The sequence below is a fragment of the Danio rerio genome, chromosome 21 (assembly GCF_052040795.2).
Source record: "Danio rerio strain M-AB ecotype USA chromosome 21, GRCz13ab, whole genome shotgun sequence".
In the NCBI taxonomy this organism is placed as follows: Eukaryota; Metazoa; Chordata; class Actinopteri; order Cypriniformes; family Danionidae; genus Danio; species Danio rerio.
In genome coordinates, this window is record NC_141041.1 from 31,260,831 (window position 1) to 31,276,519 (window position 15,689).

At 35.9% G+C, this 15,689-nt stretch overlaps 1 protein-coding gene across 1 annotated transcript; it reads right to left on the reverse strand.

Annotated features, from left to right (window-relative positions):
* Positions 1-2: 2 nt before the first annotated feature.
* Positions 3-14,596, reverse strand: rin1a (Ras and Rab interactor 1a). The gene is made up of 11 exons (XM_087301427.1): positions 14,380-14,596; positions 8,036-8,267; positions 7,830-7,944; positions 5,765-5,837; positions 5,589-5,680; positions 4,832-5,382; positions 4,207-4,702; positions 3,796-4,104; positions 2,783-2,914; positions 2,499-2,665; positions 3-2,402 (listed from the first exon to the last, which is right to left on the reverse strand). The coding sequence occupies exons 2-11, from the start codon at positions 8,219-8,221 to the stop codon at positions 2,088-2,090; spliced, it is 2,436 nt and encodes an 811-aa protein (XP_087157553.1). The 5' UTR covers positions 8,222-8,267; positions 14,380-14,596; the 3' UTR covers positions 3-2,087.
* Between the last annotated feature and the right edge of the window lie 1,093 nt (positions 14,597-15,689).

Sequence of the window (15,689 nt, forward strand, 5' to 3'; positions counted from 1 at the left end):
GGTATTGTTTTTGTTTTATTTGCAAAATATGAAAACATTCGTACAATACATTTTATATAAATAATATCATTATACAAGGTAAACAACAGAATAAATATCCAGTCACTCAATACTGATGTTATATGAATGAGAAATGTCCATAATTTGTTAGACACACATTTTTTCACTTCAGAAAAAAGTAAAGGAAGTATAAAACGCTTGAACTGAATCCAATCATTAATAACCAAGCTATAAGAAGAGTACAAATAAAACAACAAAATGAAATGACTGTATAAATGAAATAAATTAACTCATTATTTTCATACACAACACCATCAATAGAAATACTAATAAAACAGGGTCATTTTTTCCCATCTTACAGTTCAGACTTTTGAAAGTAAGGGGGATTTTTGCAGTAGTGCCATTGAATCATTTGTTTCTGAGAACTAAATGTGTCACGAAGATTTTAATGATGCAGATAACATTTTGTTTTGTAACCAACCATAGATGGCAATGAAGAATCTTTATGAGAGTGTGAACTTCAACCCTGTTTACCCCTGATATTAAGATCTGTTTTAGTTGATAAATAGACAAGGGAGAAACATTCCTGTTTACATGGAGCAAAACTGTGCAGAGCTGCAGTACTCCAGGAATCACGTTTGAGACCTGTGGTCTACAGTCATCAGTTTCTATGAGCTTCTAATATTTTGATCCAATATTTTAAAATGTAAAAATTTACATACTAACATGAAAGGAGTCAACAGAAATTGATGCAAAAAAAAGTTAAAATTTTTGCACCATCAGCAGCAAAACTACACTAAATGCTGTGGAAAGCCTTCACAGTTAAAAAATAATAATATAAAATAATAATATTTTTTTAAGTTAATATGCTTAGTTTTAAGAATATATATATAAGCTAGTGTTCTCCATAACTGTCAAAATTTGCATTTAGCTTGCAGTTTGTTATAAGATATGGGAAAATTCACCTAAATGGGTCAATTATTTTTTCCCCTTATACTTCAGTATCTGAAATGCCCCACCCCCATCAAGATGCTTCTTCTTTGTGCTTAAGCTCAAAATGCTATTGGCTGTTTTTTTTTTTTTCAGTTGAGATTACGTTAAACATTGATTGAAAATACACAATTCAAAACACTTTATGGGAAATTTAGGTCCAATCCCAATTCTACCCCTTAGCCCTTCCCCCTTATTCTCGTCTCAATTTTCTTTAGCTTGAAGGCATAGGGCTAGGGGAAAGGGGCAGATACCCCTTCGAATGGAAATGTTTCAGGACCACACTCAAAACCAAGGGGTAGAAAGTTTCCCAGAATACACCAGCCACAACGGCAGCATAGCTGCACCCAGAAGTAATGATATCCACGAATTAGTATTTTTTTTTGTCATTATTATGATTTTTTACAACAAACAAACACGTTTTAATACAATTATAACCGCATTCATGTTTTACTGTCATGCTTAAAAAAACACTGCTAAATTTTGCCATCTATAATCCATATTAATAACTCTTGCTGTCCCATTTCTTAAGGGTAAATTTTAAAGGGGTGGGGGTACAAAAATAGAATTGGGATTGGGCCTTAGCCCAAAACTGAATGTATGATTTCAGATGACCGTTTAAATTGAAATGTTTCTACCAAATGTTGAGTAATGTGCAAATTTAGGTCAGTATATGGAGTAGCAGCCTTTTTTGTATGGTCTCTTTTCTTTTTCTATTATGATAAGGACAGTATATTGATTGGGAAAGGTCCACAAGTTAGGATTCCAACTCTGGACGCAGTTCCGCTACATGTTGGCACACTGACCACTGACTAGGCTATAACCCTAACATCGATTGGTGTCTCTTTAAACACATTAATGCACTAAAAATGTTTCAGACTCTATTAACTCTTGGGATCAACAAAACTGCATCTTAATATTAGGTTTAAATAGGGGCAATCAACATGAAATAAATTAAGTGAAGAAAAAAGCTCAATTGTTTTTGAGCTCTGTTATGAGCTTATTATGATGATTTCATCAGCCGTTCAGTAGGAAACTGTGTGCTGTATGAAAGGATTTCTTAGACCTACATGTGGTGTCTGAAAGAAAGTCCCACATTATGAAGCCTCCTCTGTGAGATCCACCGCGCCCCCTCTGTTCAGCTTCTGGGATCTTTCATCCTGATGGGACGCCTGGTAAATTAGGGGAACGCCACTCACACCCATGCTCTGCAGGTCTTGAATGTGTATGTCAGGCGAAAGAGGTGTTAAAACTCCATCTCTCCTGCAATATAGGCTGTATTCCTCCGCTTTGTCCACTCCAAACTTCACGGCACAGAGCTGGGCCATAGCCTCACCATTGAATGCGGTCTTCCACATTAGGGTTTTCACCACGCTGTTGTCGCCATCTTGAAACAGCACCTTTACGAACTTCTGTGGCATAAAAACAACACAAATCTCTTTTTGTTAGCTCTTCTGCTGTAAATATCAGTAAACCGTTAAATGTGGATGAACACTAGTATTTCTGACCTGGTGCAATCTGTTGTCTTTCTGATTTGTGGTTTCGTTGCTTCGACGTCGGCTCCATTCTTTCAAAGACTCTCTGGCCTGGTTTGTTAGGCCGTTGGGTGGCAGATCTTCTGGCTGACTCTGAATCAGACTCAGACTGGCATAAACACTTGTCAGATAGTAACCCCCTTAAAGAGAAAAATAATAAATGTGTTATTTTTGGTTTGGGAAGAGAACAACTGAATGTACCATAGTAAAATAGGTTTGTCTTAATGGTTTTGAGGCTAAAAAGTATTTATCCCTACCTTCTCCTGTAAGCCAAGAGCTTTCCAACAGCTCCATCATATACTCCACTTCCAGCAAGATCTCTGGCATATTGCACAGCACCATCGCGTAGGAGAGAGCAGGCAGGAAGTCATCTGCTCCAAATTCCTGACCTGTTTTTAGGAATATTAATAAGAGTTAGATCATGGCAAAGGTCCACATAAATCAACAGAACATACCCGTATAATAAATCTGCCAACAAACAACATGGAACCAATATCTTGAACATTATTGTTGAGTCATCTCAGTTGTTAGGTCTGCATTGTCTCTCTCTGTTGCAATTCTGAGCAGGTTGTAACATAGTAATTAGGGTAGAAAAGCTGTCACTGGGGCGGTACTCTTTTAAAAGGAACATTTTTCGTACTTTAACGATACATACTAATACCTAAACGGTGGCAATTACTACCTAAAAGAGCCGTATTGGTATCTTAAAGTACATATTAGTATTTTGAATGGGTACAAGCATGTGACGGTGATGGCTTTTGTACAATACAACCAGCCTTGGTCAGAGAATGAGTCCTCACCAAAAACGTATCAAGGGGAGTCTGAGGTCTCCAGAGCTCCCCTAAATTCATTCTTTCGGCCTGTTCATTAATTATTAGAGTTTGTGCATTGAAAGCTTAGTACTAAATGCTCATAACGGTGCCAATTTGGTTTATTCAATTCACTTATACTGCATGTCTTTGGACTTTGGGAGAAAACCCACGCGAGCATGGGGAGAATATATAAACTCCACACTGAAACACCAACTGGCCCTGTTGGAACTGGAACCAGCGACATTCTTGCTGTGAGGCAACAATGCTAACCACTGAGCTGCCTAGCCACCCTATCCTGGAATAACCTAAAAAAATCTAAGGCTATTCTTCAAGATGAAGATTTCTGAGGTTAGAAAACTATGGTAAATCATGTGATAATATGGTACCAGCTGTGGTCAATCATAAGCATGTGATCCTCTCAAAGTTTATCAATAAACTTCACTTCAAGAAATCCTCACCTGATTTATTTTTCATGGCTTTGTAAATGAGTTTGCAGGTCTGCAAAAGCAGCAGCACTTTGTCAATGGGTGAGTAAGCCCGTTGCATTAGAGTCAGTTTGTGTTTAATTTTCTCAATGCCTTGGGCATCAGGAACACCTGCTTGAACCCCAAAGAGATTTTGGGGTGAGGCGGCTTTGGCTCTTTGCAAGCTGTCCATCATTCTCTGGAAGGAACCATCCTGTTTATGCAGAGTCAGAAGAGCTGCATCAATCTGAGGCTTGAGAGGCTTTAGAATACAGCGAAACATGGCCTTCTCCAGAGCTTGGTCTGGAAACAAGAAAATATAAGGTTATACTACTGCCCGCCATCTAGAGGTAATCAAAATGTTTTGGCTTCAGTTTTCAGGATGTGAATATTTGGCATAAATACCTTTCTCATTCTCAGTCAGAAGAGTCTCAATGGGAGGTTCAAGCTCTCCACACTCCAGAAGGAAGGCTTTGGCCTGATTGATGAAAAGACGCAGATCCTGCAGCAGCTGAACAGCAGAGGTCAAGCAATGCGGCTTCAGAGCCTCTCTCTGCTGCCTTAGGAAGTCCTGAACCAGAGCGCCAAAAGCCATGCGGCGATCACGGGACAGGTCCTCCACCATCCGTGCCACTCGTTTCTCTGGGGCAAAAAAGGATATGAAAGCAGCGCTCATCTTGCGTAGGGCGGACATAGCCTTCTTTGGAGGAGGCATGACGGGGTTACTAGTGCCTCGAACAAGCGGAGGACGCTCTGGACTCTCCTCCATCTCATCCAGGCTGCTGAGTGAAGTGCTGCTGTCCAGTTCACTGAGAGACGGAGCGTGTTGCTGTTCCAGCACCAGCCCTTCTTCCTCATCTTCACAGACTTGTTCTTTCTGCTCCATGACTTTTGGCGGTGCCTAAAAGTGCAAGCATACTGTTAGTAAACGCAGAAAAAAGGATTAGCGCTACTTTTTGCCATGTGTTATGAAACCCTGCTGTTGAGCAGAGTTGGCACCACTTTATTCAGAATTGGAAAGTCTCAGTACCTTCAGAAGAGAGCTGGGCATCTGATAGTCATCTTCAGCAGTAGGAGAAAGAGTAGGTGAGACCATTGTCTTCTTCTGTAACACTACACTTGGTTGCAAATAATCCGTGGCTTCCTGTTCAGTGTTCTTGTTAGCTTCCTGACCAGCCTGAACACCAACAGGTGGGGTCATCTTCAATCTTGCTTTGCATTTGGCTTTAGCCAGTAACGGCGGTGGAGGTGGTGGGACGACAGGTGGTGACAGAGGGCTGGAGTGTTCAGTGGAGACCCGAACCTTTATGCTGGTTTTAAAATGATGACGTCTGCGCATAGCATTGCGACCTGGGTAGTCTTGTAAGAAGAGGGGGTTGATGAAACATAAACCTTTGCCTCCCCCATAATTCAGCTCACAGGGGCTCCGTGTTTGAATTGGACAGAGCTCCTGGAACGGGGTGGGGTTTGGGTTGACAGGAGTTACGCAGTCTTGTAGGGTTTCAGTTGGCAGCAAGAGTTTTTCAGCAGCAGGAGCTTCATTACGAGGACCTCTTACATTTAATTGGGAACTCCAGAACTCTGGAATACAGATGAGCATTGAGATCATGTGAAACCGGATTAGCTGATGTTTATTAACACTCAGTCAGAAATATGTCTGGTTCTTATGGTATGTCATTATCGTATCTGTCATAGGCCTTGACTTTTTAAAATGATTGCATCAGCTATTAAATATACAGTGACCCAACGCTGGATATTTTAGAGTAATTAAATATTTCATAACCTACCCACACCCATATGAGAGATTGACTCCAGCTGTTTGTGTGAGGAAGCTTTGGCTATTGCTTCAGGCAGCTCCAGAGTGAAAGGAAGGACATCCCTAAAATACAGATATATCAGAATAATGAAAAAGGAAATATCATATTTTGGGAGTGTTGTGCTTTTGTTGTAAAATATTACATACCGACTGACACAGTAGAAGGCAATGAGTCTGCACAAGTCTGGGAAACTGATAGCTGAACTTTCCAAAGAGAAGGCTGTTGATAAAAGGGAAATAGTTTAGTTACCTTAAGTCTGAATGAAAACAAAATGTTATCAAGTACATGATGATTAGTTTTACCATGATTTACAGATTGACCTCTGAAGTGTCCCTCAGCATAACAGTTTATGAATCAAAAAATAAAATCTTGTCTGCATTTTTATAACAATCATTTGATGATTAATTAAAAGATCACACATAAATGCTCAAAAAATCATTCTACTATCATTCAGCCTATTAGATGGCTTTCCCCATTTGCCAACAAGCCATTTTTAAATAAATTAAAATGTTATAAAATTAAGTATGACTAATTATTTAATGTACAAGATATGTACAAAAAGTACGAAATAATTATGCATTATTTCCGCATAAACATTGTTCACATTGAATAATGATGGAACAATATTTAAAAAATGTTGATGAATAATTTCAGAAGGTCTGTACTAGGGCTGTGCGAATAATCGAAATCAAATCACAATCACCATTTGAAATGTTGCGATTAGCTAATCCCAAAAGGCTGCATTATGAAAAATATTAGAGCAATTTCATGCACAGGTCAACCTTGCCATGAAAAAAGTTTTCAACAAAATACCGAAACCATTTGTTTTTTGTGTTTGTGTATTTTACAGTACTTTAGACATATTCAAAAATGTCTCTATGTTTTTAAACAACTTTATTTTATCTACCGAAGTCACACAGATGGTAATATCACATCGGTCATAACACAGAGATGTCCCATCCATAACGAAGCTTATTCCTCATGAATGCAAAAATATAAAATCAATCATGTTTGTTCTATAGTGAGCCATATCTTTTCCTGCTGAGTAGCAAAGTTTTTGGGGGGTTGTGCAGTTTAATTCACAGAATTTCTACAAAGTATGTTGTATACTGCAAACTTAAAGATTTTTTTGGTTACATCCATAACCAATGTTTATTTTCCTCATTTAAAGTACAAAACATTTTCACAGATTGATATTTCTATGGTTAGTAGTTTGGGAAAATATAAACAGTTGCTTTATTATAAGGTCAATATATACTTTTTCATTGAATTTATGTTTTGAGTTTTTACTGCAAATGTCACATCCATAACGCTGGAATTACTGATGAGTACTATTTAATTTCCCCTGCCCAGAGCAAATGCCGTTTGTGTGTAATAGTCTTACTAGCTAATTGAGTGAGCACAATTGAGTGATGAATGTCTTGCTAAAGTCAACTGAAAGTATTGCCAGTGACACTCAATCTAGTAGCAAGCAACAGCAAAATACAATTTCAGAGTTGTTTCAATTCAATTCAATTGTTTATTGTCATGTGCACAGTAAGGAAACACGTTTCCCTGTACAATGAAATTCTTACTTTGCCATCCACAGTGAAGTCATACACATATATACACAGAAGTGACTGAAGTATAATTATGAAATGTAAATATATAAATATCTATGAAAGTAACTTATATATAATACTGATTGTGGAGTAATGAAAACAGAAGTAAACAACGTATAGTGGTTCTTCAGCCATGTTAGTTTGCGGAGTGTTCTCTACTTTTAGAATTAATATTATTTGTTTGTATAATAAGCTACACTATCTTCCTTATTTGAGTTGAACTTGTTTACAGAGGGGTAAGGTCGTTTTATTTGTGTTTACTGCTTGCTCTAGAGAAAAATTAGTGTTTCTGAAAAAAATCTGAATATAAATATATAAATGTTTAAGTAAGTTCCTTTTTTTAGTTCCTTTTTTTAACTAACACTCACTGCATTTTAGCAGTAAGAAGCTATGATACAGATTGAGCTGAAGCTTGACTACAAAATCGCAATATATAAAAAAAATAAAAAATAAAAAAGCAATGAATTATTTTCACCAAATCACACAGCCCTAGTCTGTACTTTATATCTATATAATGTCACTTTTGTCAAATGAATCTTATTTGGACGCCAAAATTGCACCCAGCCGAATTGAGTTCTCCATAAAACTCTTATTAAGATTTTAAACTCACCTGAGTCCTCTTCTCGGATGAAGACCTGTTTGAGAAAGGAAGGCATGCTGTCGTCTGCCAGCCGGACGCAGAGCATCTTTTTCTGTGATGTACTGGACCTGCGCACTAAAAACGTCTGCAAGTAACAAAAGTTTCCAAAAAGTCGTTAAAGCTTGATTGTAACATTCTCATTTCATAGATGAAGGTGGTCTGACTGCACTGCTCACCCCAGGAGGCTCTCGCCGCAGAATGTGTAAAGCTGTAGCCGAGTTAATGGAGAGCTGGAGCCACACTGGGTGGGTCAGTAAGAGCCGGTCCAGTACACTGATGCTCTTCAGGGATCTCTGTGGACATGCGCGTCTGTCCCCTAGAGGCCGAGCTTCAGGATAGTCGTACACTGGGTCTTCCTGCATCTTCGCAACTGCTTTAAATCTCTGTTTCTCTTCTGTTTGGTTGTCCCTTGCCAAAAAAGGAAGTTTTAGAAGATGTCATCAAGTTAGTGGCTGAGACCACTGTCTTACAGTAAATCATTCATCTAAATATCTTTCTCTTTCTCATTCAGTTTTCCAAGAATGGCTATTTCAATGCAATCATGCGCTTGCTTAGTCCTTCTAAATGGCATTGGGAAACTCCCTCAGTGATTTTGTCCTTGTTTTAGCCATGTGAGAACAGTGCGTCACAGTCTGACTAGTACCACATGTTTTTGTTCTGCATTCATGCTGACCATTGAAAAGGCACTTGTGTTGTTGTTGTTAAAGATGACACAATAGAAGCATAATATATACTGAGTTTGAGATTCTGCTTTTGAGATTGATTACTGTATTAAATGGGTTTACATTTATGCATTTGTGATCATTGATCGCAAAACCAGACATAAATGTAACATTTTTCAGAAATTCACAAAGAATTTATTTAAAAAAAAAAAATGGTTGAAGGAGGATATATCAGTGAATTAGATGGAATCAATCAGTGGACAATCTTAGAAGCAGATGAAAATGAGTTATGAGGGATTTTGGATCAGGGATTGGATCAAATCTTGAAAATGTTTTTAAAAAAAAAAAAAAATAGATTATATAATCGGATTAGATCACGCAATCCAATCTTGATTTTGGTCTGGATCAAACCTTTAGTTTGGGTTTTTCAGACCTTTCTTGTAGGATTCGGATAACTTTGATCCAAAAAATCTGGATTAAACTGATCCCATAAGAAGGGTGGATTTAGTGTGGATTTCATGGCCAAAATATAATTAAAACTTTTTAAAAACACATCAAATAATACTATATTTGGATCAGGCAGTGTCTTACAAGATATCCTATTTATTCATAATGTTTTAATTGTATTTGTTCATCCGTCAGGCTACAGTGATTAGGTAGGCTGTAACGTATTCAGCCTTTCAGTATAGGCCTACAGCAAATTAGAAAGTGTTTGGCCTCATAAAGTAATCCCCCAAACAGCTGTCAAAATTGACCAAAAATAATCAATTTTATTCTGTCACTAATTAATATATTATCATCACAATGGAAAATATTTTTCTTTTTAGAGTATTTATTAGTGATGCATGCAATGATTACAGAATAAACAAAAATACAAAGAATGGCAATGACTGATTTTTTTAAATCAATTTCAACAGTTGCAAAGAGAGACTAAAAGGGCAGAAGCACAGCTTTGTCTGGCAGAAGAACAACTGACTCTGACTAAACTGCAGCAAACCAAGGCCAGACTTGAGATCCGCCTCCTAAAGGCTACGCTCAGACAAGCTGGTCTCTCCTCATCAGATGAGGAAGACTGAAGTTATGGTGGAGTTTTTGACATTAAGTCTTTTTTAATTCAATACATCTGTATTTGAAACTTGTTATTAATATCCTCATTGTACAGTGTTTGTGTTGTAGGTCTCAGATGAATGAACTGCTGGAAAAGGATGGGGTGGGGTTTTTCTTGTTTTTAGTTTTTTTTTTTTAAATGTGTGTGTTTTCATTTCACATAAAAATAAACGTATATTGGCCCCGCACCGGCTATTCTACTTGTTGCTCTTTACATATCTAAAGTTCTACATTGTGATTTCCCATCCTGTTTGAGCACTGGTTATCCAGATTTAGTGATCCTGAGAAGTTCCTATCCGGATCAGATTGATTCAATTTCGATGTTGCTTTGAAAAACTGGCTCAAAAAGTAAGCAGGATTACGTGATCACAGATCGCAAATACAGGATTACTAAATCCGAATCAATTTTACCCAGATTAAACCTTTTGAAAAACCGGGCCCTGGTGATTTAGTAGACCTCCAAGAAATTAGATCTGTTGTCTAGCTAGTAAGGAGGTAAAGGCAAGTACCTCTAGTTGTTTAGATGTAAATCGGGTCTAATCTTTGGAGACACCAGAAATTGCAGTAGTGGGACAGATATGGTTTGGAATATTTTGAACATGGTTTTAGTAGTTTTGTAGTACTGAGCAGAAAAAAACACATGAATTAAACTACAGGCTAAAACATTCACATGGAAGCTAAATGAATAAGCTTTATACTGATGAATGGTTTGTTAGAGTTGGATAACATTTGACTGAAATATAACTATTTGGTAGGGATGGGCGATATGGCGTGAAATCATATCTCGATTAATTGAACATTTTAACTTGATTACGGTTAATGAACGATTATTATTATTTATTATTTGTTAACTAACAGGTTTTGTACTCCATAGTATGCTCGCATATTACAAGAGATTTCTGAATGAAGGGTGCATTACTGGATTCTAAAATAACTGAAGGATACGCACACTATCTACAATCTATGCCTATTTATTGAACAATGACGTTGAACAACTAAAATTAAAACACACATTGCCTAAAACAAACTTTTCTTATAAAAGAGTGAAAATAAATAACTTTCTTTTTTAAAAACAAAATAAATCAAATGTTTTTCAAATTAAAAGTAGAAAATAAGCAGTATCTCTTCTAAATAAAATAACTCTTGTATATCCTGTAAATAATATCTTAAACAGTGCATTTCTTGCATCTTCCGTAAACAAATAGGAAAAAATGCTTCCAATCATCGTCAACGTAGTGCAAAGTAAGGCTCAAGAACGAGTCTATCGTCCTACTTGTCCAGAAATCAGATGTGACTGCAAAGTGCCCACAGAAGTATAAATCAATTCCCATGCTTTCTGGTTCTGCCCTTTGTTATATACATTTTGGTCAAACATATTTGATTGGTACTCTAAAGCTTATGCCAAATCTTTACCACCTGATGCAGAACTTGCTATTTTTGGATATTCACAACACATTTCTCATCTCCCACATGGCCTCCAGCAGTCTTTGTCTTTAGGTATGATTGTGGCCAAAAGGCTTTTGCTTCGACATTGGAAGTCATCTTCACCTCCTACATTTCAAATGTGGATTGCATACATGACTTCGGTAATACAGATTGAAAGACTGAGATTTTTGAGGACTTATTCTATTGAAAATTTTTTTAGTGTTTGGGGTTTATTTCTAAACTATCTAGATGAGCAAACCAGCCACTCAACCTCTGATGATACTTCAGAGACTTAATTTACTTATTTTACATATTTAATTATTTAATTTTACTTCTTTATTCTGTTTTCTGTTGTCACTTGCTAAACTGTGATGTCATTGTTATTTGTTCATTGACTCATTGTATGGGATTTGTCCGAGACAGTGCCTAGTGTTGTGTGTGTTTGTGTATGTGTTTATATATGTATGTGTGTCTTTGTGGTTGTTCTTGAAAAATCCAATAAAATACAATTATTAAAAAAGAAGTATAAATCAAGCCTTAATAAAGCAGGGTCACGTGACTTCACATGCGGTAGACAAAATAACAGAAAAAATTGACCTGGAAAAATGACATTGATTAATAGTTCTGAATGTCGATTTCCATTACTTCGATTACCAGCCCTACTATTTGGATCTCTGGAATCTGAGAGTTTAAAGAATTACATTTAAAACTGTCAAACTGAAGTGATTAGCAATGAATATCACTAATTAAAATGTGAACTTTTAGTCTGTATATTTAAAGCAGGAAATTATCTTCATGTAACATATTTTGTTTTAATGTTTTTTTGCATTAAGTAAAAATTAACAATTTTCACTCAAAATGTATTTTTCGCTTTTGCCCAATTTTTTCCTGTGCAATTTGACTGGTTGTGTGGTCCATTTAAACCCACGCTGTTAATGCCATACTCTACTTTTTTGAGCTACGGAAAGGCTTTATGATTTTATGTGAAAGTAAAAGCATTATGTGAAAAGTTTGTCTTTCCATTGATGCGTTTTATATAACAGACACTCTTTAGTCTCTAAAGCTGACTCCCTAAAGTAACTTGTTCACTAGTTGAGTGAGGTTGGGTAGCAGGTTGACTCTGTGTGGGCTAGTATGGAATACTTTTTGGCAAGAGCCAATGGCTGCTATGGCAACAGAGGCTTAGATACTCCCGTGGGCATTCCTACCCACAAACACACACGCCTCCACTGTTAAAATTTAGGAAAGGCCAGATACTTTTTCCAAAAATCTTCACACTCCAGACTGGGCTCAACTTGGCTCATACATTTTTATTGTGATTAAAAAGACACATACTAATGTTTTTATACAAAATGTTTGTCCATCATATTTATCCTCTGCCCTGATTCACAGACAAGACTTAAAGAGATAGATCATCCAAAATTGAAGATGACATCATTAATTCTCCCTCATGTTGTTTCTTTCTTCTGGTAAACACAATATAATATATTTTGAAGAATGCAGGTTGCTGGTACCCATCAACTTCTGTTGTAATATTTTCCTACTATGGAAGTTGATTGGTGCCAGAAACCAGCATTCTTCCTTTGAAGAAAATTTTGCAGAATTTTTATATTGGGTGAACTATGCCTTTAAGCTTAGTCCTACACTCAATTGCACTTTTGAGTTGTCTCAACTGAACATAACTTCCAATGATTTGTTTTAAAAGTAGTGGTGTTGATTTGTCTGAATATGCACACCAGAAATGTGTTCCTTACTTTAAAATCACTAGTTTTTACCCATTCAGCACAAAATACAGAATACTATACTATATGATAGTTAAATGTAGTGTGATTACTAAATAGTTTATGTTGTTAGAACAGCTATGTTCCTTTTTTTTTTGCAAATAGATGATATACTAAATGATGATGAAACATTATTTTACTCAAGTTTTGACCTTTTTTTTTCACAAATGCTACTTTAATTGAATTTAATATGCTTTCTATAAATATAAAATTAACTTCTAACATTTATATTGATGTAGACACCAAATCGTTTTGATTTGGTGGAAAATTTATTTCTTTTTTTAAAAATGAATTTTAAAAACAATATTTATTGTAAAAGCAATAATAAGAGATTATGCCAAATTTCACCATCTTAATTTGACATTCTTTCTTGTGGTTGACCATTATAACAGTGAATATTAGTTAATGTGTAAATAAGGGCTTGAATGAGGGTTTAAACTGTCAGCAGTCCTGTCCACCTGAGCTCTAGAACAACTGCTGCATCTTTTGGAGTCTCGGCATGAGCTGAACAAGTCCAGACTGGTGGGAAAAAGCTTTTAAGTATGCACAGAAAAAGAGCTGCTATTATCTGTGTTTTGTCATGCAAGCTGAGGTTTTTTAATTGTTGCCTGAGCAAGATATTTTTAGGAGATGTATCTGGATTACAGGACTAAACTCAATTACAGTGGGTGTCTTTTCTTTAAAAAAGGAAAAACTCTATAGTGTTTAAAGCTATGGCAGTCATTCACTCACTCATTCATACATACATACATACATACATACATGCATGCATATATACACACTCATAAACACTATATAAACTTACAGTGCTCAGCATAGTTGAATACACCCCATTTTGAAAGTGAATATGTTTATCCATTTCTCTGTGAATATATTCTATGCATTTTGGTGCATTGAAACAAAACAGATTTATTAAACAGATATATTTATTAAAATAATATTTTAGTCACCGAGCATATTTAGAAATTGAAAGATAATACAAATAAATTTAAGCAAAATATTGAAAAAACATTTACAACCTAAAAAATGTTCAACTAAATTTTTCCATTTTTGTGCTCCTCTTGACTTTTCCTCTTTCTATATATATATATATATATATATATATATATATATATATATATATATATATATATATATATATATATATATATGTGTGTGTGTGTGTGTGTGTGTGTTTCAATCTGGAATGAGACAAGGCAATATGTTGAAATGCATAATTACAACATAAATTCAACATATTTTCAACCTACTATTATAACAGCAGTAATTTACTATTGTAAAGAATGCATTCAATATAATCTACAATAGATTTAAATAGAATCTGTCGTCATTAACGTCATCGTACATTTAGTTTGGTATTAAAAAAATTAATTAACTCTCATCTAACTCCTTTGTGAGTGAACTTTCCCACGCTTCCTACTTTCAGTTCCCTCGTACAAAAGGGTTAATATTTTACTTTCCTGTAAATGCCACATGGCACTAAAACATTCGTCATAACAAAACCCATGATACTCACAAATCGACTAGAGAAGAAAAGACACTTACCTCTGCCGATGGCTTTTCTTTTTTCAAAATGAACAAATTAGACGACTTAGTGATTTTTCCCAAAGTGTCATATCCATTCAATCTTCTGAATCTCTTTTAGAAGTGTGGAAAGTCCAGGAATATATAATTAGTAGGGAACGTTGCTTGTTATTCCCCCTTGCACACGGTTTGAAGGAAGCGTACAGTGATTCACACTGTCCATATTTCGTCTTCCTACACGTGTTTTCCAGCAGACCGTTCCTGTATGTGACAGGTCGCCCAATACCTGGGCACGCGCATGCGTTGTCGTGAGGTTAGGTAGGTTTACGTTTTTAATATAATATGGATTTACTAAGGAAATTGTAATAATTGTTTGTGTTTTTATAAACGTGTATTACAACTTAGTACTTTTGTTATTGTTAAATCATAAATATGGTATAATGTAGGTAATCCGCATAATAAATAGATCAGTCTTTTATGATTCATAATTGTGTTTTTAAATAAAGCATTTTTATTCTGTAAATTACTGATGACATTTCCTCAGTTGGGGCATTTGTGCATGAAAAGGTGAATTAATTTCAGACATGTTTATATTTATGGCACGATGCAGGTTTAACCTTCTGAAAAGTTGGCCAATCAATACTTGGTGGAATTTATATTCTGTCACAACAAAGAGATTAATCGTTTTTGTTGGGTTTATGAAATAAATGTTTATCTAATGGTCCTGCCGCATGAGGCAAAACAACAACAATAAATATAAAAATAGTTCATATACATTAGTGTTTTATTGCAATTATTCATTTTCTTTTCGGCTTAGTCCTTTTATTAATCTGGGGTCACCACAGCGGAATGAACCGCCAACTTATCCAGCATATGTTTTATGCAGCAGATGCCCTTCTAGCGGCAACCCACCCATCACTGGGAAACATCCATACGCATTCACACTCATACTCTACGGACAATTTAGCTTAGTCAATTCACCTGTACCATAGATATATTCACCTACACCACATGTTTTTTTGGACTTGTGGGGGAAACCGGAGCACCCGGAGGAAACTCACGCAAACAAGGGGAGAACATGCAAACTCCACCAACGAGCTTATCATTGATTCTATGCTCTTTGACTCCACACAAATGCGTTATAATGCATATATCATATAATAATTATTATATTATGTAAAATTGATAAAGTTTTGCTTTACAATGTTTTGTGTGTGAGAGAGAGAGTGTTAAAGTTCTATGTGAAGTATGATTTATAATAACAAATAGCATATTCTAAGCTCTTTGATAATAATAACAACGTCCGGATCCTTTGACCTATTATTTGTACT

Excerpts from the sequence above, each read along its gene's own strand:
- rin1a (XM_087301427.1), bottom strand. The coding sequence starts at position 8,221 with ATGCAGGAAGACCCAGTGTACGACTATCCTGAAGCTCGGCCTCTAGGG. Across the intron at positions 4,105-4,206 it reads TCTGACTGAGAATGAGAAAG|ACCAAGCTCTGGAGAAGGCC; the intron begins GTATTTATGCCA and ends TCTTGTTTCCAG. Across the intron at positions 2,403-2,498 it reads AAGACAACAGATTGCACCAG|AAGTTCGTAAAGGTGCTGTT; the intron begins GTCAGAAATACT and ends TTTATGCCACAG.